General features: G+C 35.1%; 2 protein-coding genes across 3 annotated transcripts in view; one reads left to right on the plus strand and one right to left on the minus strand.

Annotated features, from left to right (window-relative positions):
- Positions 1-27266, minus strand: part of LOC129795447 (mediator of RNA polymerase II transcription subunit 1) — a 1235552-nt gene that overhangs the window by 184448 nt on the left and 1023838 nt on the right. The window lies entirely within an intron of this gene.
- On the plus strand, positions 1123-26943 carry LOC129795455 (speract receptor). Of its 2 annotated transcripts, none has more exons than XM_055836737.1 (15): positions 1123-1420; positions 16349-16755; positions 18617-18810; positions 19225-19269; positions 19358-19667; positions 19936-20186; positions 20525-20596; positions 20690-20835; positions 20943-21102; positions 22410-22688; positions 22749-22928; positions 23006-23182; positions 23256-23858; positions 25377-26275; positions 26342-26943. In XM_055836737.1, exons 2-15 carry the CDS (start codon positions 16614-16616, stop codon positions 26562-26564), a joined length of 3681 nt encoding a protein of 1226 aa, XP_055692712.1. In that variant the 5' UTR covers positions 1123-1420; positions 16349-16613; the 3' UTR covers positions 26565-26943. The 2 variants fall into 2 exon arrangements, with proteins under 2 accessions (XP_055692712.1, XP_055692713.1); XM_055836738.1 differs by having other exon boundaries at positions 1143-1420; positions 23006-23131.

Here is a 27266-nt window from a genome sequence, read left to right on the forward strand (position 1 = left end):
CCATTCAGATTTGCTCTAAAATCAACAGGAGAGCCAGAAAATGCAAAAAACTGATTTCAGTCAAAATTATGTCTAAACTTCAAGGGAAAAATTGAAAATTCTTATTTTTTGCATTTGAAACTTCCCTTTGGTACATATCGATCAGGCTCATCGACGAACCTGCGGGTACGGGATGACCCAAAAATCCATTCAGATTTGCTCTAAAATCAACAGGAGAGCCAGAAAATGCAAAAAACTGATTTCAGTCAAAATTATGTCTAAACTTCAAGGGAAAAATTGAAAATTCTTATTTTTTGCATTTGAAACTTCCCTTTGGTACATATCGATCAGGCTCATCGACGAACCTGCGGGTACGGGATGACCCAAAAATCCATTCAGATTTGCTCTAAAATCAACAGGAGAGCCAGAAAATGCGAAAAACTGATTTCAGTCAAAAATATGTGTAAACTTCAAGGGAAAAATTGAAGATCCTTTTTTTTTGCATTTGAAACTTTTTTTTTCTTATTTATCTAATTTTATAAAAGATTTTTTTTCATCCAAATCGGTTGAAATCGATAAAATGCCTAACTTTTTACATTGATTTCAATTAATTATAAAAAATATTTCCCGAATACAAATTGATGGAAATTCTCGAAATTAATTTTATTTTACTTTAAAAAAATTCTTCAGAGGGTCTGAATTAGCCTATTCTCCCCTACAGCTGAAAAATTTTAATAGAAAATAATTTTGTCCTGCTGCATGAGGAAAATTAAACTTCTTTGAATTTTCTCGAGAAAATAAACTTTCAATATCCTTTCCGGTTCGAAGGATCAGGGAGATGAAAGCACAACATACCTACAATGCAATGCAATGTACATAATATCTCGCTCTCTCTCTCTCTCTCTCTCTCTTCAAAGAATTATATGTATAAAATGCAACCACGTGCAGGTGCTTCTCCGCCCCACGTGCGTGTGTGTTGGGGTTTTCATTGAAAAAAGCATGTGGCTTTAGCAAAATGCTTTGCGTTTGTAAATCCCCCCCTCCAATGCCACACATAATCAAAGATTAGGCGCGCCGAGAGAGTACACGAGAGCCCCCGAGAAAGTCATTGATGACTTTGGGGGCTTGCGACGTGCTTTTGCCAGTTGGTCACAGAACTCGCGTGAATGTGGACGGAATAAGTTGCGTGGCGCGCGCATTCGCGAATTCAGCAAACTATATATTTTGCACACATTTTCATGGTATAAATACAGCAATTGTTGGGTGAATAGAGAGCAGTTTTATATAAATTCCCTTCGGGGCAGGTTCAGTGCTAGAGTTTTTTGTTGGTGTTAAGTTTTTTTTTGGCTCTTTTAGTGCCTCCGCACCTTTGTTGAAAGAAATTAAAATAAAGAAAAATTCTTCATCACTGCAACATCACCTCATTCCGTGAATCCATCAGGTGAGAAGAGAGATGTGTTGTGGTGTTGTGTGTGAGGTGGCAAAAGGAGGATTTTCTCATGCGTTGTGGGGGACACTGGTGCTATACAAATGAAAAAATAAAGTAAAAATTTGGTCACAGAGTAAAGAGCTTCAATGTATGCTCTTCTCTCTGATACACCACCAATATCGACGAGAAGATCGTTAAAGTGTCGTGAATGTGGGTTAAGAAGCAATATACTTGTGGTGTTGCGAATTGCATACTAAAAACAATTCGCATTGTCCACATTCTTTGTAACAGCTTCTTCCTCCATGGTGTATGACCCGCAATTCACCTGTACGTTCCACGTGAGCTTTCAATGATCTCGTGAGTGCATAAGATCAGGTGAAGACGTGTGTGGCTGTGTGTGGATGTGTGCGAAAATGCGGGATGCTGTGGGTCAAGGATTTCATCTCAGTAATGCACTGAATGGTGTACACATAGATATCTTGTGATCTCTCACAGTGAATGATCTCAAAGATCACACCAAGCAATCACTATATAGCCACCAAAGTCATTCACATAGTTCTCCCCATTATCGTCTATGTGCTGCATTGTATTCTCTCTTAATGGGAAAAGCATGAATCAGAAGCTTTCCAATCATTTTCCACACACACTGTGTGGCATTCCACGGCGTCTCAAGTGGTGCTAAAGGTTTCGCGAATATCTTCCTCTCAAGGGGCGGATTGTTGTACCAACTACCCGTACACCACACACCTTCCTCTTCCCCACGGGCCAATTTTCTTCACCACGAGCATTTTTATCAAACGAAATATCTCAACTCTGCTGCAAAAGCATCATAAACTCCACTGCCAATTACGCTGTAATTTTTAGTTTCATTCTTTTTATCTTCAACTCTGTGATAATGAATGGAATGATTATGCGTTGTTGTACAAAAAAAAACAGAGATTTTTTTATTGTGCAAGAATTTAGCATTGGCAGAGAGATTTAGAGTGAAGCATATGACCTAATAGGGTTTATCCATTGGAAATTGAGTCACAAATACATGTTTTTCCAACTGATTAACGTTGTTTTATTTGGATGAAGAATCATTAAGAAAAATTCGTTTATGTGAAAGGGAATTTTTAAATAATCTAGATAATAAATTAAATCTAAATTTCGGTTCAAAGAGTTTGATTTTATCCTAGAATTTAGGGGATTTGGGATTTATATAGTAGAAAATAAGCTTAAAAGCTCAAAAACTTTAACTGTTTTTTTAAAAATATAATTTTAGAAAATTCTTGAAAATATTTTCTAGAATTTATTTGTACGTACACTACACCCAGAAATTTTCTCCGCCTTGTCTCCTTCTTAAACCTTTTATGCATTTTCTTCCCATCAAACACTTTTGTTGCCATCAATTTTCAATTTATGATGAAAGACAGACAATCCCAGTGGTGGCCACTAACAATTTCAATTTTATGATAATTTGCAACATTCGCTGGGATTTTTTTTCTCATATTCTCCTCAACGCTATTGAAGACATTTTATTCCGACACTTTTGTATACCCCTTTGAGTACTCCTCAGTGGATCATTCACTTTTATGACTCTCTGCGGTTGCAAGTTCAAACTGCGGGGGTGTCGTTTGAGGGTTGTTTCTGTGGGGAGATTCTTAACGGAAAAACTTGAATTTCTTAAGGAAAATTTGTTGGGGAAACTCCCCCTTTGCAGGTGAACTAAAAATAGCTCATGCAGCTGCACTATAATTTACACTAATTAAAGGAATTTTCTCAATGAAAAGCATTTCCTTTGACTTGGTCGTTGAGTGGGGACAATAGCGGAAGCCTCTAGATTCCCCTCTATTCTCTAGAGAAGTAAGAAAAGAAATTTCTTGAGGAAAAGTATATAGTCTACAAAGGGAAAATGTTTAAAGTAATATGAGAAGTGGGAAAAAACCTCAAATTTCTGTTGACTCTTCTGGTGATCGATCGCTTTGGATTTCTCAAAAGATGCCGGCGAGGGTGAAAATTTCGTAAACATCCACGAACAATACATCAAAAGCTCGCAATTGGTAGTGAGAAGAAGTAGAAAAAAAAGCTCCAGCGTGCCATTGCTCCCGAGACGAAAAGTTTTAACGTAATATCCTCTTTATGGGATTGAGCTCGATGAGTTCTCTGTGCCATGTGAATTTTAATAGAAAATCCCCCGTATGTGAAATACCCAAAATTACATCCATATGTGTGTGAAAATGTAATGTTGCACCATCCGGTGGTACTTTGTGCCGTGTTTTACTTGTAAAAATGTCTTTTATTTCCGCCCCAGAGGGAGGAAATGCGATGATGTGTTGGGGTTTATTTTTTCTGTGGGATTTGACATGCGATAAACCCCGTTTGTGGTTTTTATTTGAGAATTGTTACAAATAGGGGTGGTTTTGTTGAATGAATTGAAACATTTTTAAAGCTTTTATTTATTTTTGTATTGAAGCTTGAAGAAATTAAGATTATAAAGGAGATAATTCTATGTTTAAAATAACTTTGCACTGAGCCTCCTCCCGATTATGACGTAGAGAAAAATATTCTGTCAAAAATTAGCCAATCAGAGGCTCTTTTAGAGATTCTTCTTCTTATTCATTTACACTTTAGACGATGTGGTTTCAATGCAAGGTTATTTTGAAGAATTCCTATTTATTTTTTCGGTTTCTTAGAATTTTTTTAGACGAAAATTGAGCTTTTAAAATTCGCCAATATAATCCACGTGGAATGGAGCTTTCGCAAAGTTACCCCAAAATTGTTTGAAGGGATTATCTAATATTCCTGGTTGTTTGTCGGTTACTTATGGTTACAACACTAAATTCCTGTTAATCCTTGACTATATATAAATTGTTATAGAGAGCATGCAACCTTTTGAACCTTTTCTCTTTGCCTCAAAAGTAACTTTGGCACATTTTTTTCCATCCCTGACTCTTATTTTCAACCCCAAATCGCAATAAAGAACAACCCCAAAAGTTTTTCAAGAGAAGTTTGTCAGCAGTTGGGTTAACATTTCAACAATAAGAACTCAAAATGAAGTCATTAAGCATAAAACACTGACCTTTTTCCGTATACACACAGAGCATTCCCTCCCCACCCTACTTTCCTATGCCGGAGAGTGCCTAATACATAAAATGTTACTCATAAACACCACCATGTCTAGTAAAATTAATTATACAACGTGTCTCGTTGGAATACAAAATTTTTCACAGCAATTTTGGGGCCGCCTGTTTCATAATCCAACCAGACGAAAAACCAATATACACCTAGTTTTTTTTATTCCAAACCAATACAAAACATGTGGATCCACACAGTATATAGCATGGTGTGTAATACATGCCCCAGCTAAGCATTGAGATTGTTCTTTTTTTAACATATTCGCGTCGAATAAGTTGATGGAAATACAACAAAGTGCGGGTCGATTGAATCATGCCATGTGTTACATTATTAATTAATTCATTTAATCAAGAATATTCTCCATGGTAGATATATATAGATGGCATTACAGGGAAGGCAAAATGAGGAAGTTCAATGCTACAATCACACCCACCCTTTCATCAAGCATATTTTGGTGCTGCTGTAACATATAATTTCTTGGCCCACCTCTAAATCTTTGACAAAATATTTCCACTTGCAATTAGCACAGTGTCAATTGATCTAACAACTCTTTGATCTTCTAAGCTTGCAAACTAAATATTTTTTGTTTGTCAATATTTTACGAAAATGATTTTTTTTTCACTAATTCTTTTCATTGGCACACCATTTGGTTTTACATTAAAATCATTAGCACCGCGCATTTGCTTCTATTTGCAAAGTTAAAGTAAAATAGTGTTTGAGTCGAAGGAAAGTTTGTGCGTACGGCGAAATCCATTCACATTTAATTTGATGCTAATAGAAAATTTTAGTAAAGAAGATTTTTTTAGGGTGTTAAATGGAGGCGCCGGGTGACGACCAGGCGGCTCCATCTTGATTTGTATTATTGTGCTTTTCAGCTCACGCGAAAATCCTGTTCTAATATTTTCAAAATGATATAAAAGACTGTAGTCTGTAGTCTGTTAAATCAGACTACAGACTTCCTACCATGAACGTGAAAGAGAAAAAAATCCCCAAGAATATTTCTTTGCAATTTTAGAAGCTTTTGGATATTTTCTAAAAGGAATTTTGCAAGCTTTTGGCGACCAAGAAAAGCTTGAAATTTAAAGAATTTCTTCGAAAATTTCCAGAATTTTTGGTCGTAGAATAAGACCTAACATTAGAATTATTTTTTTAAATTGTTAAAAATAATTTAAAAAGCTTTTTTTGCACTTTTGTGTTTAAAATATTTGAAGCTTTTTTGGATTCTTATTTAGTTCTTGTTGGGTGAACTCAAAGAAAAAGACTGGAAGTAGTTCGTTCAAAATTATATAAAAACTTTTAGATTTTGAAAATAATTTTAAAAGCTTTTGGCTCTTTCTTTTAATAATTTTAATTCAATATATTTAGATATATTTTGTTCAATTCACTTTAAAGATTATTCTTGCTTTTTATTTGTTTTTAATTTTAGTGGCGTTTTTAAGCTTTTTTTGTTTAATATATCTGCAAATTTTTTTGGTGTTCTCTTTAATTTTGAAAGCTCCTTCAAGGCATTTTTCTCTATACATTAGGAAGTTTCTTAAATAAATTTAGAAGCTTTTGTCTCTTTGAAAACGTTTCAATTAATAATTCAATAAAGTTTTAAAACCTTTTTTGTGTTTTTTATTCAAAATATTCAGAGCTTTTTACATTATTTAGTCATTTAAACGTGTTGGGAGCTTATTATTAGTATCAGTATTAGTATTAGAAAATTCCTTTTTCAAAAGCTTTGAAAGTTATTTATTATTATTTTTTTATTTTGGAAGCTTTTCTGTGCTAATTTTTTCAATTTATTCGATAGTTTTTTTTTTAATTTTGTAAAGTCATTGTCTTTGAGCTTTTAATTTTATTTATTTTTTTAATTTGAAAAGTTTTTTGGTTTTTTTCTTCTATATATTGGAGAGCTTTTTGCCTTTATTTTTCCAATAATTTCCTTCTCTCCTTTTGACTTCTTTATTCAATCGTTTTGGGAGCTTTTAACTTTTTTTTAAATCTACATTTTTTTTTAAATAAAAGTTAACTAATTCCACCCCAGTCTCCCATATTTTACAGACATTACACCCACTCTCTAATCACAAACAACATCATCTAATGCCATTCTAAATTAAAGACATTGGGATAGTCCCACAACAAATCCCTCCTTCAAGGAAATTTCCCAAAGAAGATTTTCCTTCTTTTTCCTCAATGAAATTAACTTCATTCCTCACTGCCCCCCCCCCCTAATTACGATGAATTGAATTAATGTTCATCCAATTGGAGGAAATTGCCGAAATAGTAAACATTTATTTACGTGATGTTGCTCTTCGTGTACTATATATATTTTTTGTGGTTCATCGGCATCCCTCGCTGTGTGGGAGAGGGGGGGGAAGAAGAGAAAAAGAAGCTCACCAACTGGCTGACAAGCGCGAAAAATTAATTTCACGAAAATTTATCATCACACACACGATGACTTAATGCCCACCACTCTCGTATCAGTATGGGAGCCCCTCTCCCAATTATGTTTGCTTGCTGTTTTTTTTTTGAGCTTTACCAAATACTCCGTGAGAAATGATACATAGTTGAAATGTTTATGATTTCGCGCGCATTCTGCTTTTATTGCCCAAAGCACGTTATAAATAAAATACGCTGAAAGAGAAGAAGTAAAAAAAAATAATGTCAAAATATTATTTTTTCTGGCGGTTGTAAGTCTATCATACATGCCGTGTAATCCTCCTGAGGAAGAGTGCCTTTCGGAGAAACTCAATAAATCACACGGGAGTTCTCACGAAAATTTTGAGAGATTTTCTCTTGTGGATTATTTGTATTTGCTGCGGGTTACCAACTTTAGACTAACATCTCGTATTTTTGTTTATTTTATTCTTTGAAAACGACAAAAGGAAGGAAAATAGAATAAATCTGAAAGATTATTGAGATTATTTTCCTCTAAAATATATTTTTTTCCACAATTTCCCCCTAAAGAGGATTTCTCTCAAAATCTCAATGAAAGATCTAATAAAGCGCAATTTTCTACATATAATAAATTGCAAAATGGACATTTATAAAATCTCTCTGCTCGCGATAGATAAATAAATTCCTCGCGACCTAAATAAAATCCATATAATATGCGGAGAAAAAGGAGGTCAATTAGCTTCCTAATCAATCTGCAATCGCAAATTCATATAATGAATTATTTGCAATAATTTTTGTGCCAAATAAAAATGATTCAAATGCTCATTAGCATAAAAAGCTCTCCAAATGTGCGATAGCAAATCTCTCCCCCAGAAATTCTAAATAAGCTCAATTTTATTGCCTCATCTGCTTCTTTTAACTGAGAATCCCTCTCTCTTTTTTTTCTTACATTAATGCCTCCCCCGCTTAATGGGGATGAAGAGAGCTACCCCCCCCCCCAAACCTTAAAATGGGTTTGATGAAAGTTTAATTTCTTACGATGGGTTCTTCTCATTTTTTTTTCTTGTTGTTTCTGTCTCCTCACCATTCATGGCGTAAATAGGAAAAGTTTCTACGAGTGATCAACTGTGGGATAAGAAAAACAGATTGGCAGAGAGATTTAAAAGTTCCTCAGAGTCACCCAGGGATAGTTCATCAAGCTACAAAGCTTTTTCTCTTTTTTTTCATCTCTCTCAGTCAGTGTAATTGCTAACAATTTAACATTGTTTGAGTTTTGAACTGAAAGCTAAATTGAAATTCCCTAAATGATTTGTGGTTGAGAGAATGTTTTCCAAATTGAATTTCCTTCAATTTCGCACAGGGATGAACATTTTAATTTGAAAGCTCGCATATATACATACCTCTTCAGGGGAAAATGCTTTTGAATAGATAATATTTTTTTTATGATTAATCTTTTTGGGTTTTGCGCTAGAAAAAATGATTAAAAAATATTTTAAAGATCAGAGACTTGAAAATAATTTGCCGGAACTTGATTGACAATAATTCCGAGGAACTTAAGAAATTAGAAATTCACAAAAACAATAAGAAAATCAGAAACATTTACTTCATAAACATAAGAAACCAAATAATGTTTCTGAATAATTTTTCTAGAAAACATACAGAAAAATTAAAAAAGTAATTCAATGGGATCAGAATAAGTTTCGTAGAACGTGAATAAGTCTAAAATAGTTCCTCGAAACATGAGAAACTAGAAAATTGTTTCTCAAAATTTTTTAAATTTAAAACCCCTCCAAAAATTTGAAAAACAGAGGAAATCGTTTTACGAAACCTAAGAGATAAAATATATTCTTTCTCTTTAGACTAAAATCTTTTCACGAGACCTTTAAGTAATTAGGTAATAATCATCCGTAGAACTTTAGAATCCAATAAATCGTTTCGATAACTTCAAGAAACCAATTCTAATTACAGAATGAAACACAAGCCATTTTTTCCACCGATGATTAGCCCTTTAGCTTAAATTAAATTTATTTTCTTTTTCTGGCAAATTGCAGAATTTTTAGACAATTAATTTAATTTAGATTTTCAAATAATTTATCAAGGTAAAATATTTCTTAATCAACTACAAAATGATCAAAGGAAATATTTTCCGGATTAATTGAATGGAATTTTCTGATCAAGAGATGAGTCTCTCTCGTTCCTCTTTCAATGGTTACCGTGTGGTTGAGTGGTCGTTTCCTTGGGAACAATTCTTGAATAGAACTTTCTCTGTAGATTACAATTTATTGTTTCAAAAGGACATGACACACAGTAGATACAGGATGGAAGTGAAGAGGAAATTGAAATCCCATTTTGAAACACATTGCAAGTCAATAAAGCAGATGATTGGAAATGATTGAAGCTCAATGTGGATTTGATGATGATTTGTGCTAAAGGGCATTGCAAACTCATGTCTTCTGTGCCATTGTGAAATTTCACGCTAGATGGCTCTCACAGAAAGTGCCAGAGATTGTTGGTAAATTGCGACTAAGGGGAAAAAAACGTAATTTTTCACATGAAATCGCACGCATAAATCTTTTTTGGCAAATTTCCCAAAGACACCAAAGCTATTCGTATTCGATTGGCAGAAAAAAACGTGCGCCCAGACTTGTAAGACAATCAGATTGATTTTCAATTACCCCACAAATTTTTCTTGTGTGAGTGACAGTGTTGGGAGTGAAAAGAATTATATGTCGAGAAGAAATTGTATAAATCTCAGTTTCTCTCGCTCTTTAGATGGAAAACTCCCATTCCCACATTTTGTATGAGCTCACACAGCTAGATTATTGCTTTTAGTGTGGCAAATGCGGCACATTTGCGCAATTATATTTGTGTCATTCCGAAAATTGCTGTGGAAATTGGAAATCCATCCCAATTGGGTCACTGATAAGGACACAAAACAGTCTCTCTCAATGTGTGGGGCGAACCTTTTTGAGAATATGTGGATTAATTTAATCAGACACAATTCTCCCACCATTGCCACAATCGATAATTTCTTTTTCATTTTATATTAGAAAATTTTCATTTTATAGCATAAAATATGCGTTGTACGCCAATGCGCAATCCGCGTTGATATTTTCTGCATTTTTTTGACCTCATAAACGCAATTGGTTTATGTTTGGAAAATGGAGGAGAATAAAAAAAAAAGAGATTTTAAGCAGAAATCGCATGAAAGATTGTTTGAGTGACTTTCTGGGTTTATTTTGCAAGGAAAAATGGCGAAAAAATCATGGAAATGTTTATGTATATGAATGTAAACATATCATGAGGAAGAGATGTGAAGAATATTTTTTTTGGGGCAATGGGTGTAATAAGGAATGCATAAATATTCACATGAAAGATATAATCAACCCTCCTTGGAATGTCCTTTATTCGCTCCTTTTATGACTTCACACACTCAGTCCATATATCAGAGTGCTTGACGCACTTGCAGACTCCACATCTTCGCGCTCACCCGCTCAATTTTCCATGCAACACCCCTCTTGCTGTTGCTCTCCCTTCCAGCATACCCATACCAAGTACATCTGCTCAGTATCTCTATCAGCATCTCCCAAAAACTATTAAGCTTTTGCTGTATAAACATGCAGCTCATCCTCACACCCATCCCATCATATTTGTACATAACACAATTTCCCTGTTTATCCCATTATTTCGCTCGCCGCCCTCCCAACACTCCCGTACACTGGAAGTCAGACAACCTCCTTTATATTTCTCATCTCGTAAGCTCTTAATTGAATTTATCCATAGTAGAAAGTGATGGAAAAAAGGGTGATATGAATGTGTAAAGACTGTGGAAAGGCAACGGTGGAAAATGTTCGGAAAACTAATATTAATGTTCAGTGAAAAAAAAAAGAACTAAATTGCTGCGTGGAAGTTCACTGATAAGCGCACAAAGTGCATTCTACTATCACATTATAGTTTATTTATGAAGCATACATTATATATAGAACATTGGCAAGCCTAATTGTGCTTCGTTTGAATATCAAACACTTTGTGTGTTTAGCAATAAGTTCTGCAACAAAAATTTATAATTTTCCTGTTATTTATCTTAAAGAAATCTGGGGCTAGAAAATCTCACTTTAGAATTTTTTTAGGTACAATTGATGCATTTTTCAAGATGGCCATCGGAGGTCTTCCACATTTTTTTAGATAGAAATTCACTTAATTAATTCATTATATTGAAATTAGTATTGATTGCGGAAAATACCTCCAAACAATGCTGAATATAGAGCAAAAATCCGCCATATTGAAGAATAAAATTTGGCGGCCATTTTGTAATTAAAACAGAACAATTTCAAGAAAATGTGTTTAATGTTTTAAATTGATGCTGTATTTCACTGATTTTTATCACTTTCCTCAGGTGCAAAAATCCTAGGAAAATTTTTATTTAAGTCCTTTTTTTCTTTTTTTTTTTTAATTAAAAGATAAAAAAATTATTGCTGCGTAGCTTTAGAACGATTTTCATTAAAGTCTTTTTTTCCCAGTATGAAGCATAAAAGCATATGCTGTAATTGATGATATCTTCTAATGTTCTATCATGATACTATCAAGATTTTACGATCTTTTTTTTAAAATAGATCGAGCAGTGAAGCATCTGCTTCATGCACACAAGGAAATAACGTATTATGGAATAGGGGCGTGGTTTATTTACTATTAAAGTCTTCTTTAATTGTTTATTATTTAATTGTTGCAATTATTATTTAATTTATTTAATTATTTATTATTTTAATATTTAACAGCTTCTTTTACTGTTTAGGTTGCTCATAAAATTTTCAGTGTCTTTTGTATGTAATTTAAAAAAGTATTTTGTGAATGCCTCAAAGTGAATAAACTCCTTTATGTATAAATGAATTTTTTATGCATTTAATTAGTCCGCAAAAATACTTAGAATCTTTAATTCAAAGTATTCTAAGTGACTTAAAACGATCCACGTTTCACTTAATTTAGCAAATTTCTAAAATTAAGCTCTGTGGGGCATAACTTTAAGTGATCAAATGACTCTATTGGAATGACTGAGAGCAAGGAAATCATTTATCATTTGAGGAAAAAATGTTTAGGAGAAAAGGGGCTGGGGTTGAAGGGCAGAATGTCGTGAACCGTGTGTCGCATTCTTTTGCACACAGTGAAAAGGAAAATATATTGGAAAAGTGGCGAAAACACTCTGGCATCGTTATGCCATTGTTGCACAGCGGGAAGACCGTGTGTGATGGTGTTGCTGAGAAAATATCTCCATGGGAGTGGAATTTTATGGTTGGAACATTTGCTTGCCAAGCCATGCCATCCCCATTGAGAATGTTCTCACACGGTGTTGGTTGGGGGTAGAAGCCTCTTGATTCTAGCGGCATTTATATGGTAGAACAATCTAAATTCAATTTATCTCCACGCGTACCAAACACTTTTCTTCACATCTCTGTCGTTGTGCAATAAATGCTGCACACACACAGATTATGCTGCTGCAGAGAAGATTTTCTTTTCGTGCGGTAGGTAAATTCATAAAGTTTGTCTTTTTCCTCGGGCAAAACTATCACGCGGGGAATATTTTGCATGACGCGAAAATACTTAAATGGGATTTTATTTTTAGCCTTGTCTCTTCACTTTTCATTTTCGCGTCATTCTACGATGATCTTGACGACACTGCGGCTTGGGAAATCGGTCAATGTGCTCTTCTTCAAACACCTACCTATACTACATTTATGTTTGTTAAATATATAATCAAATAATTGCGACTTTTACTGCGGGAAAATCTCGTTGAATTTTCTAACGAAAATGAATCTATTTGAGGTAATTTTTTGTGAAGAATAAAATAAATTTCAAAGGAAATTTTTCTCGAGAAAAAAATTTTTCCAATCGACACTTCCACAATTTTATGCTCAAAGGCGCATAAAGCATTGATTTGAACGTCTGTCATGGGTGAAACGATAAAAAATCAATTTCGCGCTTCTGTGTCACATCATCAGCAAATGAAGACTTTCAATAAAAAAACCCAGCTAAATTCAATTTTCCCTATGATTTTCCTCCCTCAACTTCCTCACAAGTTCTCTGAGGATCAATTTTCTCGGTCATCGAATCCTTCGCTTGTTCTCCGAGGAGGGGTGACAAAATTATTCCATGCTGGTCCTCACTGATAGATGAGATGATCATTTATACGAAAGGACATCCCTTCGCACATCAAGATTCCTTTTTTGCTAAAAGATTTACAAAACCACCCGCGGGGGTGGATTTCTCTGCAGAAACCACCTCCCTGCAAGACGTGATGGACGAGCTTTGCTACAAATATAAACTAAAGGAATATATTTGAGATAAATTTATTCCCCAGGACATTGAACAAATTGTCTTCCCTAAAATTATCTTCATTTTGCAAATTTAATACTCAATGCTACACCCTTTTTTCCTGCCAAAAGGAAAGCTTTTTATAGGGTAAAAGCATACAATGCCGTAATGGCACTTGAGTGGTTTTATGGTTTTTCTTCCTGAAAAAAAAATAGCCGATTATGAACACCAATGACCCAGAAATTCAAACTTTTTATCCTTGAAAATGCAATTTTATTCCCACAGGACGCTTCACATGCAATCGTGTTTCCCCATGAGGCATCGTAAATTCCCTTTTTTCACATTTCACATCGGAAAATCTTTCAATTTCCTTTCAATTTACTCTCCCTCTCTTCAATGTCTTGGCCTCTGGCCTTTGCTCCCTTTTGCTCATCTCCCCCATGGGGATGTTTATTGTGTTATGTGGGGAAGAGACATTCAACATTACATGTCCGGGATGGGAGTATTTTATGCTCCAACAATGCATGCTAAAGTCTTATTCGGGGGTGGGATGAATCATTCGGGATATATGGAATAAATTGGGCGTGAATGTTATCAATTTGCAGCATCCATTCTTCCAGTATTCAATATGTAAATTGCTTCTGCTTTTCAATCACAGGATCAGCAATAAGAATCTCTAAACATTCATGAATGTAGAATTTCCTCCAGGGTGGTACAAATTCTTCTCTTATTGGGGAATTTATTTGCATTTGTGTGAAGAGTTTAAGATTTATTAACATTTCTTTTCTTTTATTTTCAAATATAAATTCCTTGAAAGGAGCGTTTTTACCTAAATAAAAAAACATTTTAAAGCATTTTTCATTGCAAAAAGAATGTTAGGAGAGATTTATCCTTTCATATCCCGCAAACAATCCCTCGGAGATAACCGCAATTCCCTTTTGTCTCGCGGACAATCCACTCTGTCCGTAAGAAAGGATTCTGTCGAAAATTCCTCACAAGAGCAATAAACATTTAAGCGAGGGGGGAAAGGGAAAGGATTTTGCAATGTAAAATTGAGGGATTTTATATTAGAAATTCCCTCCACACACAGGATATGTCGGAGATGAAGTGAATTTCCCAGAGGATGCAGCCATGGTGGTCCTCTTCAAATGGATGTCACGCGAAGGAATTTTCCCATTGCGCTTTTCCTTTTTTTTCTCTCGTCATTATTTCGTGTCTCTGTGGTGGGTGGATTGGCTCTGTGTGAGCTTTAGACAACCTCTCAAGCTCCCTGAGAGCAACTCACTCCCCGTGAGTGATTGTCAGTTGAATGAATCCTCCCCAAATGGCCAATAGAGTTGATGTTTAGGGGGTGATTACAGTGAGTGTTATCGTATAATATTTTTATGCTAACAGCGAGAGTTAAATGGAAATTTGCTGTTATACCGAAAAAAAAAGGAATTTATCCTTTAAGAGGGACAACGTCTCATGGGGGTGGTGTCAATGGCAAGATGAATGAGTGTCCGTCTTCATACATTTTGCATGGGAAAACCATCGAAAAATGATGGAGGAAAATTACAAATGTATGAAGCAAGAAACTCGGTAGGATGTAAAAGAGTTTTCCTCTTTGAAAGCGTTTGGAAAATTATTCTTTTTCAAATAGGAGATATTGAAGATATTTGAAGGATTTAAAAGAGCTTTTAAAATATTTTAAGAATATTGATGGTATTTGACGGATTTAAAAAAAAATATTACAAGAATATTGAAAGTTAAAAAATATTAAAAGGGTGTTATATGATATTTGATGAAAAAGGGAAAAAAATTTAAAAAATATTAACAATATTAGAAGAACATTAAAAATATTTGAATAATATTAGATATTTAAAAGAATATTTAAAGTATTTTAAGAATATTGAAGTTATGTATTTGAATTGAAAATATTAAGAATTTTCAGAATATTGAAAATATTTGAAGAATTTCCAGAATATTGAAAATATTTGAAGAATTTCCGAAATATTGAAAATATTTGAAGAATTTTCAGAATATTGAAAATATTTGAAGAATTTCCAGAATATTGAAAATATTTGAAGAATTTCCAGAATATTGAAAATATTTGACGAATTTCCAGAATATTGAAAATATTTGAAGAATTTCCAGAATATTGAAAATATTTGAAGAATTTCCAGAATATTGAAAATATTTGAAGAATTTCCAGAATATTGAAAATATTTGACGAATTTTCAAAATATTATAAATATTTTTGAAGAATTTCCAGAATATTGAAAATATTTGAAGAATTTCCAGAATATTGAAAATATTTGAAGAATTTCCAGAATATTGAAAATATTTGAAGAATTTCCAGAATATTGAAAATATTTGAAGAATTTCCAGAATATTGAAAATATTTGAAGAATTTCCAGAATATTGAAAATATTTGAAGAATTTCCAGAATATTGAAAATATTTGAAGAATTTTCAAAATATTGTGAATATTTTTGAAGAATTTTTAAATTACTTTAAAGAATATTGAACATTTATGATATTTTAAGAATATTAATAAATATTCTCAGAAATCTTAGAAGAACCCTCCTTCGTGAACAGACTGTATCCAATTAGTTATAAAATCCACCTTTCGTCTCGCAATGCGAATTCAAACATTGTGAAAATCATTCCCTTTAGCACCGCTAGAAAAGCTCTTGAAATGCTCGTTGAAGCCCTTTCAATAAGCACCCCAACAGGGCTCATCTTCTGCAACCCTCTACACATCATAAGCTCCATGCCAATATGCAGAAGGGATGCAAAGTCATGGAGGAATTCATTTGAATCAGTTGTCTGTTCTTTCAGAGAAAAATTCCCAGACGAATGATTTTTTTCCCCACAAGAATGGCGTGTGTGTGGTGCTGCTATGAATGAGCTGTACGAATCATTTAAGTGTGATATTTTATCTGCACATTATCCTCCATCCCTGGTTCTCCCCTTATTCATCCCTTATTGTGACAAGTGGGGTCGTATGGTAAAAGTTTCGTTGTGCAATGAAACTTTTCCCATCATCGACAATCATGACGCGGTATCATCTGAACAAGAGAAAAAAAATATTCAAAAAATGCACAAAAAATGAATAAACTGAATAAACCACCCCCACGTGCCACCTTTTCAGCTATACACAACATATTGACGAATTTGCTGGGTGAATTTCCATAAAAGAGCAATTTACAACCCGGACGGATGACGGAGCGACGATCTTTACAGTGTCATTGAGGGAAAATGTACCGGAATAATGGGTGACTGGTGAAGAGAACTTCATGTTGGTGGTGTAGAGAAGACGAGCAGTTGCACCCCCTCCTCAAAGGGGGAACACCCACCCACTGTACGGAAGGCACACAGCAGTTGACAACGCGCGGAGAGAGACGGAGAGGAAAATTATGAAGTGGTGCTCCTTTGTACATTTAGTATTTGTCACAATAAATCTGTGTGCAGTGCATAAGGCGACATCCGAGGTCTTCACCCTGGGCTACCTGACGGGATCTCAGCGGAAAGTGGGTGATCTGGAGTACATACGACCAGGTATGATGATGACATACTTTGTCACCACAAATTTTCTTATTTTCCCTTCATACAAAGTGGAACAAAAAAGCCCTTAATCATTGAGATTTATGCTAAGACGACAGAGAAGTTCCACCAATTGAAGGAGCTTCTTCTGTGTGCGCTAGCATGGACAGATGATTAATTTTTCACCAAGTTTAAATTGAGACTCATGCCGCGGGGGGTGAATAAGTCATGCAAAACAAAGTTGTGAGAAGTTGTTTTAAGCACTGAAGCGAGAAATGAATAAAAGCTCTTGAATTCTCATTAAATATACCTACCTAATGAAAAAATATGTAATAAAAAAAAAACGTAAAGATTGGGATTGAAATTGAGTTAAGATAGTTTCACACGGAGTTGCATTTATTTTATGCTTCTAGCATATGCTTTATTGTTTTTTATACGCTTTATTTCGTATTATTTTTTTTAAATAAACACAATGAAAATACATGCTTGAAAACATCTTTAAAAATACACACTTTGTTCTGAAATCGAATTACTATAATTTTGTACGCAGTTGCATTATTGTATGCGATATAAGCATATGCTTCATGATTTCATGGCATTTTTTACTTTGTTTTATTTTCTTTTTTACATTCTTGATAGGCTCCATTTTTCCTTTTTTTTTACATTATGAAAGAAGAATGAAAGAAGCATAAGCTTCATGATTTTTTTTCCGTGTACATTTACAAGAAAAATTGCTATAAAAAACATTTAAAAAAAAATCTTTTCCATTTCCTTTTTCTAAAACTTTTATTTGTTAATGTTTGAAGAAGTAATCAGCCCCTTTGTGGGGTTAAAAATGAAAAATCATCCCTGAGCCTTAAAAGACGACAAATCTTTGCCAAAAAGTGACGCCATGGGATGACAGAGAGACCCCTCCTGAAACTTCTTGTGTAGCTATAAATAGATGGAAAATGCCTTTTTTATCACAAAGAATTGCTACTCGTGTCCTTTTTTCTCTCTCCTTTGTCCCATACTTTCCTCCATATGGCGCTTAGCATGACGGCGAGCTTTTTCTTTTTTTCTTCAATTTTGTAAAAAAAAATTACCCCCAATCGAGACCAATATGCAAAAGAATAATGTTCAAATATTAAAAAATTCTTTCCATGAAGCGATGAAAGTTTTGAAGTGAAAAATGTCAGAAACATTCTGCAAATTTTCCTTTACAGCTCATAAATTGCGTAAAGGCACATTTCTTTGGCAGGATGAATGGCGATGAATAAATTTGCAGAGAGAGGGCAAGAATAGGAGATAATTAACTTGATATTGTCATAGGATTTTTGACCCCAAGATCTTGTGATTAATTGTTGAAAATATACAAAATGTGTTGCTTCTAATGTCCATGAAGTTTTTTTGGGTCTAGATGTGCCTATGTAGGGGCAACAGGGGTATCATGGAAGGCATAAAAGTCTCTGAGGGCGCCTTGTGGGGTACCTTGAGTAATAGGATTATTGTAATAAGTCCTCTCGTATACTATTTTGTAATTAAATTTTCAATTTCCTCCATTCCAAGAGCTTCCATCGCTAAATCTCCTTGGACATTTCCATGGGAATAATCATTTACCTTTCTCTCTCTCTCTCTCTCTCTCTCTCTCCCTCTCTCGGGGGAAAAATAAGAGCTTTCCACCCTTCCCACTCGATTGCGTTTTAATGGATAAATCGTCGAGTCCCATAGACATTATCTTGCACTTGGGCTGTGTGTGAGGGTAAAGTTTCTGTGACAAATAGATAAGTTATTAGAGGGGGGAGTACTTTTTGGAACTTTCCTCATCAATAAAGCCACCCCGATGAAAAGCTCTCTCAATTAATTGTCAATGTGGCAAAACTTTGCACTTTCGCAGGACTCACAATTTCTGGAGCAATCTCCCTTGCGGTCTCTGAGGTTAACAGTGGAATCCTTAAAGATTTGGGGCATTCCATTGAATTTATCGTAGCCGAAACATACGGGGAGGAGGTGTCAAGTATTCGACAAACAGCCGCACTTTGGACAAAGCAAGTTGCTGGGTACATTGGGCCACAGGAGACATGTGTTCATGTGAGAATTTACTTTATTTTTAACGTTTTCTTTTTCTTTTAGTAAATAAAAGAAATTCATGTCGTTTGTTTTAAATTAATTTACTCACTAGATGTCACCGGTAAGAGTTTAAGTCTTAGCTAAAATTAATACCGCCATCTACTTGAATTTTCTAAGCCTAATATCAAACTACGGCAAGAGACATCTAGTGGGAAAATTAAATTAAGGCAAATGACTGCAATAAAATCATATTAGTTAAGAATAAGACAATTACATACTCAACACAAAGCCCCAAAAGCCCTAATAAAATCCCATAAAGCTCAGGGATTACTGTCCCTTTCTACACATTCTTAATTATCCCAAATAAGCCTTGTGCAGAGATTAATCCCTCCCACCCTCTTCATGGGAAAATCAAACTTGTCTTCTCATCAACAGGAAGGAAGAATGGCAGCAGCTTTCAATTTGCCCATGATTTCTTATGTAAGTTCTCATGCTTGATACAATTATTTTGACTGTAGCTCACTAATTGAGCTATTTGTGTGCTATATACGCACATAACAACCAACAGTTTTGCACACATCGAGATACATCAAATAAAAAGGACTTCCCAACATTTGCTCGTACTCGCCCACCCGATACGCAAATCTCCAAGTCGGTGCTATCCCTTCTGATGGCCTACAATTGGACACGTGTCACCTTCCTCTACTTGGATTCGGAGGACAATGAATTTGGGGCTGTGGCCGAGACAATTGTGTCAACGCTTGAGGCTGCTGGGGTGAGGGTACACATGATACTTACGTGGAATACGATCTACCACCATGGATACTCAAAATCCCCCTTTGATGACTTGGTGGAGCTTTCATTTACCGACACAAGAAGTGAGTCTCAAATAACCATGTTCCATTCACACAGCATTGATTTAGCTTCCATCCAAGATCATCGCCCTCCTGTGGGGATTCTCACGGCTCTAAAAATCTCTCCCTCTCCGCTAAGAACGTGATTTGACCTAAAAATATTTGCTTCAATCCTGGATGGAGAGCTTTAAATAATAGAAATGAATTTTTTGGAAGTTTCTTTGAGCGTTAAAAGTGCCCCAATCTTCCCTATTTGTTATAATGATTTTCCTTAATTTAATTTAATTTTCAGTCTACCTAATTTTGGGTCACTACTATGAGCATTTAGGTTTGTTGCTGAGTCTCGAAAAGCGAGGATTATTGGAGCAGGGTGAATACTTTGTCGTGGGCATTGATATTGAGCAGTATGACACATCGGATCCGGGGAAATACCTCAAGGGGTTGCTGCAGGATGAAAAGGATCAGAGAGCTGAGAAAGCTTTTAGGTCCTACATGGCGATTGTGCCATCAGCACCAGTTGCATTTAATGATTTTGCCATTAAGGTAAATGTCGCCCTTATTGAAATATTTCTACTTCTAAACCCTTAAGCTATCCTGGTCAATCGGGGGTGAGAGCTTTAATTTCCCCCATTAAAGTTTCCCTCAGAAAAATTGCATAAAAATCATAAATTTAGAATAATAAATTTCACAGCAATAAAAGCAATATGGGGCGCATAGGGTGCACAGCAGGTGGTTTCTATGGATTAAATTGTTAAATTGAATTTAAAATGGGTTAAAGTTCAATGGATTCCCGCATTTTAAAGCCCCCAATACGATGTTTCTACAACAGTGAAGAGAAAGAAATATTTTTCAGAAACAAAAAAAATTTCATTCTTTTGCAGGTAAATAAATTCATGGAGCTTCCCCCATTCAATTTTCCCAACCCCCTGAACCATATTGGTGGTGTAAAGCAGGTATGAATGGAAATCACGCACAATAATCATGTGACACGGATTTTTTTTAATGTCCTTTGACCTCCCACCCCGTGGAAACGCGCGTGTGTTTAGATCCGAGCCGAAGCGGCATACTTGTACGATGCCGTCCATTTGTACACGAAAGCCCTAATCCGGGTGATGCGGAATGGGGCGAACCCACGCAATGGCAGCCACATTATCGATGCCATCAAGGGGAGCAACTACTTAAGTGCGATGGGGTCAGTCCAGAGTGTATGTAGAAGTTTGGGATTGAGTGCATGAATGTAAAAATACCATCCTTTCTCTCCCCCCTTTCTCATTTGCTCGCCAAAACAACGTCGAATAGGTATTTGGTGCACATGGATGAAAATGGGGATGCAGCAGGGAACTACACGGTGCTAGCGCTCGGAAAGGAGAGGAGTCGCATTCCAAAGGACTCCAATAGGACCATTGTGGGTCTCTATCCGTTGGGGACTTTTAGTAAATTGGCTGGAGATCGTGTTCCGGTGAGTGGAATTACTCTTTTTATACATTTTCTTTTAATTTCATTTAAAAAGGCCTTTTATTGTTAACCTTCGGTATGCTGTGAGTGAAAAATCAGAGGGGTCGGTGACCGACCTTATAGATTTTTAATTTGGAAAGAATTCTAAGAAATCTTCTTTCTATTTAACAAAAAAAATTTTATAGATTTTTTTTTTCAAAGAATGTTTGCATAGAATAAGCGAATAACTTTCCGAAAAATCACAAACTCAATATCATTTTTTTTTAGAATATTTGTGTTTTGATGAATTCAAAATTCTTGTTCTTTCCGTTGAAGGCATTAAAATTGACCAGGAAAATATAAATTGTATGCAGGGAATGTTTATCTGTCAAATATTTAGATTTTAGTGGCAAATATTCCGAATATTTGCAAAAAATTCGAATATTAGCCAATAATCAGAAAATTAGCAAATAATCTTAATGAATAATATTAACAAATAATTCAAATATTCGTGATTATTTAGGTCATCAGCAACCAAGAAATCCTTGAAATCGTTGAAATTTCAGAAGGAATTCTTGAAACACTTTAAGGTATTCATCTACCGAATAATTAGATTTTTCTGATTAATATTCCGATTATTATTGTAAATTATCCGAATATTACTGAAGAATAAAAGATATTAACTACCAAATAATTCGAATATTTTCATTCAACACCCTATGTTCCGAATATTTAGATTTTATTGGCAAATAATCGGAATATTGACAAATACACCGAATGTTCTCAAAAAATATTAAGTAATATTCCGAATAGTAATGAAAAATCCGAATCATTTCATTCAGACTCCCTTCCCCCACCATCTTTCACCGTCTTTATTTGTGAGTGTATCACTGGAGAAGGCAGACAATCCATGAAAATTATAACTAAAAATGCGAGTTTGACCATTACACCAATTTTTCAAATTCCGTTTTTTAACATTTTTAGTTTTATTAATAACTTTTTTTATGATTATTGAATCGACTTCAATTTTCTTTTCAGTATACTCAGATAACCTCGAAATTTGAATCCCTCAAATACCCCAACCTGGCCTACGAGGGGTTAATATATTTCCCTGAACTTATACCTATTAAACAATTCTTCTTTATTCTGATTCAGAATCTTTCTTCAGAGGATAGTTAATGAGGAATTTATAAAAGATCCTTTGAAAGAAATTTATTAATCCCATTTTCCATCATTATTGGACAACTTATTCCATTTTCTTCTTTGAAAGCTTTAAAGCTCAAATAATTTGGGAGAAATAAATTGGAAGCTAAACTTGTGTGCTTCCCACAGGATCTTCAGCTGTCCCGCACGATGAATTGGTTAAGTGGAAAGCCCCCAATTGCTGAGCCTCAGTGTGGTTTCCGGGGGGAAAAGTGCATCAGCTATACGGGGGAAATTTCCGCTGGAATAGCTGGAGTTGCCCTCTTACTCCTTGGCATTGTTTCCCTTGTTCTCTACCGCAATTGGAAGTACGAACAGGAACTCGATAGTCTCCTGTGGAAGGTTGACTACAAGGAGATTCAAATGCACGAGAGTGACAAAGAGAATAATGGGCAGAAACTAACGAGGGTTTGTTGCAAATTCACGTGTTTTTTTCTTCGGCGTTTGAAGCTAAATTTGGTTTTGTAGGCTACTCATCCACTTATAAGAACGAGTCAGGTGAGCTTGAGCTCAAATCCTGATGCGGATTTTCGGTATTCAACCATTTTCACACCAATTGGCCTCTACAAGGGTCAGCTGTATGCTATAAAGAAGGTTCAGAAGAAGTATGTGGACATTACGAGAGAGATGAAGAAAGAACTGAAGCTGGTAAGTTGTTGGCAGCTAAATTGAAGGATTTCTGGGAATTTTTTGAACACAAAAAAGGATTTTTTTTATTAACGTAGATTCGCGATCTACGTCATGACAATATTTGTGCTTTTATCGGAGCTTGCACTGATCCACCAAATATCTGCATAATCACGGAGTACTGCAACAGAGGAAGCTTAAAGGATGTCCTGGAGAATGAAGATGTAAAGTTGGATAATATGTTTACAGCATCAATGGTTGCTGATATTATTCGTGTATGTTTGTCCTTAAAACTCTCGAAGATTCCTTCGCAATTTCATGAGATTGAGGCTCTTCTTGACTTTCCAGGGAATGATTTATCTCCATGAGTCACCACTGAGGTTCCACGGGTCACTGTGTACGAGTAATTGTCTCATTGACTCGCGGTGGGTGGTTAAAATAAGTGATTTCGGACTACAGGGCTTCAAGCAGGGTGCTGATGATTTCCCAGATTTGAAGAATATGTCCTCGAAGCATGAGAAGCTCTTCTACAAAGCCCCCGAATTGCTTCGTGCTGGTTCAACAGTCAGCATTGCGGGCACATGCAAAGGGGACGTGTACTCATTTGGGATTGTTCTCTACGAGATCCACACGCGGCAGGGTCCGTATGGGGAGGAAGGGAAGCAAGTTCTCGATTGCTTGAGGAAGATCCTCAATCCAATTGACCCTTCGCGACCTTTTCGCCCTTCGCTGCAACCTCTTGAATCATCCTTTGACTGCGTCCGGGAGTGCTTAGTTGAATGCTGGGCTGAACGTCCTGAGGATCGTCCGGATTTCAAGATGATCCGCGCAAAGTTGCGTCCTCTGCGCAAAGGTATGCGCCCCAATATCTTTGACAACATGATGGCCATGATGGAGAAGTATGCAAACAATCTCGAGGCTCTTGTTGATGAAAGAACTGATCAGCTGCAGGTAAGATCAATTAAGATTCCTTCTGTTTTAAAGATCAAGATTTCCTTGTGAATTTTCTCAGGAAAAAATCGGAGAGATGGGAAAATTAGTTCTTTTTGCCAGGAGATTTTTTTCTTTGGTCAGAAAATTATTCTTTCGGCCAGAAGAATGTTCTGTTTGACCGAAGAATTATTATTTGGCGAGAAAAATGTTTTATTTAATCAAAGAATCGTTCTATCGAGAAGAACAGAAGAATCTCCTGATTTATAAAAAAAAAGTATTCTTTTCATCAGAAAATTATTCTTTTTGGCCAGAAAATTTTTTTTCATCAGAAAATTATTTGTTTCACCAGAAGAACGTTCTATTTGACTAAAGAATTATTTTTTTGATCAGAAAAATGTTTTATTTGATCGAAGAATTTTATTCATTAGACAAAAACAATTACTTATTTAGTCAGAAAATTATTTGTTTTGACCAGAAGAACGTTCTATTTCATTAAAAAATTATTTTTTTAGTTCAGAAAAATCTTCCAATTGATCAGAGAATTGTTCTTTCGAGAAGAAGAACAAAAGAATGTTCTATTTTAATCAAAAATTTATTCTTTTGATCAGAGAATTATTCTATTTGATCAGAAAATTATTCTTTTTACATTAGAATAATAAATAAGAACAGAAGAATTTTCTAATTAAAAAAAAATATTCCTCTGTTAAAAAAACTAATATTTTAATCAAAAATTTATTCTTTTATTTATTTATTTAATAAAGGGGGTGCCATCATTGCTGATGATTCCCCTGATTTATTCTTTTGATGAGAAAGTTATTCTTTGGTCAGAAAATAATTCTTTTGATTAGAAATTTATTCTTTTGACTAGAAGAACATTTTTCTACATCAGCAAATTATTTTTTTGATCAGAAAAATCTTCCAATTGATCAGAAAAGTATTCCATTAAAATTAGAAATAAATAAGAACAGAAGAATGTTGTAATTAAAAAAAGAATAGTTCTGTGATAAAAATCTAATATTTTAATCAAAAATTTATTCTTTTGATCTGAAAATCATTCTTTTGATCAGAAAATTATTCTTTCGACCAGAAGAATTTTCTAATTTAACAGAAAATTATTCCTTTGACCAGAAGAATGTTCTAATTGATCAAAAAAATAATTTATTGGATTAAAAATTTATTCTTTCGACCAGAAAAATGTTCTAATTGATCAAAAAATAATTCTTTTGACCAGAAGAATGTTCTAATTGATTAAAAAATTAGTTCTTTATTAAAGAAAATTATTCTTTTAAAATTAAAAATATTATAATCAATCAAAAACTTATTCTTTTGATCAGAAAATTAATGTTTTGACAAAAAGATTTTTTTATTTGAATAATTTTTCTTCTATGAATAAAATATCAATTTCAAGAAAGTCTTCAGACAATATGGCTGTTTGCCATGAAGTTTGTTGCTTTTCATACACATTTCAAATTAAAACGGTCTCACAAAGAGGGCGTCATAACGTTTTTTCTATCTTTCTGAAACGTCTCTATGCAGGAAGAGAAGAAAAAGACTGAAGCACTTCTTCTGGAAATGCTTCCACGTCCCGTGGCGGAGCAATTGAAGAAAGGGCATAAAGTTGAAGCTGAAAGTTACGATATGGTCACGATTTACTTCAGTGACATTGTTGGCTTCACCGCAATGTCCGCTGAGAGTACCCCACTGCAAGTTGTGGACTTTCTCAATGATCTCTACACGTGCTTTGACTCCATCATTGGGCACTACGATGTGTACAAAGTGGAAACAATTGGGGATGCCTATATGGTTGTGTCGGGCCTGCCAATACGCAATGGGATCATTCATGCGGCTGAAATTGCTTCAATGTCGCTGCATTTGCTGGATGCTGTGTCTGAGTTTAAGATTCGTCATCGTCCGAATGAATCTCTCCTGCTACGAATTGGAATCCATTCGGGTCCTGTGTGTGCTGGGGTTGTGGGGCTCAAGATGCCGCGGTATTGTCTCTTTGGGGACACCGTGAACACAGCCTCGCGTATGGAGAGTACGGGAATGCCGCTGAAGATTCACATTTCGGGTCAGTGCAAGCAGCTCTTGGATCGGCATGGTGGGTACAATTTTCAAGAGCGCGGAGTGATTAATATCAAGGGGAAGGGTGAACAGAGGACTTACTGGCTCACTGGGGAGAATCCCGAAGCTAGGCTGAAGCGAAATAAAGAGCGCACAGAGCGACGAGGGTCGAAAGGGCAGAATAAGCTGAAGCAGCAGTCTTCCTTCAAGCTCTTTGATTCAATTGTAACAACCGCTGGCTTGCCAAGGAGTAGCCTGAAGAATCGTGGGATGCAACAGAGGCCATCACTGCCGAGATCTTCGAGTCTTGAATCACCAAAAAAGCTCAGATTTGCCAGCAACAATCTCCTTGAGCACTACAGTTACCAAAGGTACGCTGAAAGACTTTTTTTTTTAAATAATTTTTTAGGTTATTTAACAGAAAATCCTCCTTGCAGATACAGCGATGATGCTCTATTGGAAGTTACAATTTCCGACACAAGTCCCCGGAAGTCAACAAATGGGTCAAGTGATGACTTTGCCTCATCTTGCCCGTGCATTGAGAACCTCTGTTCCCTGGACGAAAGGCCTGATGGCAAGGATCTCGCAACACCACCATGTTTCAGCCCAACTGCCATAACTCCCCTACTTTCCAACAATATCCACAATATGGCAAATTGAATTCCCCGGCAGGAAGCTCCTCTCTCCCACGAAAGGTACTTAAAACAAAATCATCCCGAAGAGAGAGAGAGAGACAACTCCTGCCCATCCCACCTTTCTCCCGGAACTACAACATAATCGGATTTACTATCTCTAGTCGTGAATAGATAGAAAAAAAAACAAAACTAATCTCAGTGCAACCATCTTCATTTCCACCCGCAAACACGCCAAATGGGGATTGTTTAATTGAGATTGAAGGCTCGTGTATTTTTTGTCATTCGTATTATTTACACAAACACACCTTTTAATGGGGAGATGACTACATATTAATGATGGAGGAAAAGCATATAGCTACAATTTAAGAAAAATCTACATATTAAATGTTGTAGGAAAAGCAAAATGATTCTTTTGCGAATTTCCCAAAGTCCCAAAATCAACGAGTTTTCATTGAAAGATGGGAGAAGTTCATTTCGGAGGAAATTTTTGGTAAGTACGAATTTTTTTTAAATTATTTTTTCGTGTTTTTTGCATATTTTTTTAAGCAATTTTTTGATACTTTTGTGTAGAGGAGCGATAATTTAAATATTTCTTTTTTGAAATAAGAAAATACGTTACAAATTTTTAAATATTATTAATGGTTTGAAAAGAAACGTCAATTGATTATTTTTTTTTACTTGTCAAACGTTAGAATATAAACTTGATTATTTAAAAACGTCAAATGTC

Source organism: Lutzomyia longipalpis, chromosome 4 (assembly GCF_024334085.1).
Source record: "Lutzomyia longipalpis isolate SR_M1_2022 chromosome 4, ASM2433408v1".
Lineage (NCBI taxonomy): Eukaryota > Metazoa > Arthropoda > Insecta > Diptera > Psychodidae > Lutzomyia > Lutzomyia longipalpis.

What these genes read in the sequence shown, in the direction of transcription:
- LOC129795455 (XM_055836737.1), top strand. Translation starts at nt 16,614, where the DNA reads ATGAAGTGGTGCTCCTTTGTACATTTAGTATTTGTCACAATAAATCTG. An exon ending in TTCATTTACCGACACAAGAA is followed by an intron (nt 19,668 to 19,935) that starts GTGAGTCTCAAA and finishes TTTAATTTTCAG; the next exon opens with TCTACCTAATTTTGGGTCAC. An exon ending in AAAGAACTGATCAGCTGCAG is followed by an intron (nt 23,859 to 25,376) that starts GTAAGATCAATT and finishes GTCTCTATGCAG; the next exon opens with GAAGAGAAGAAAAAGACTGA.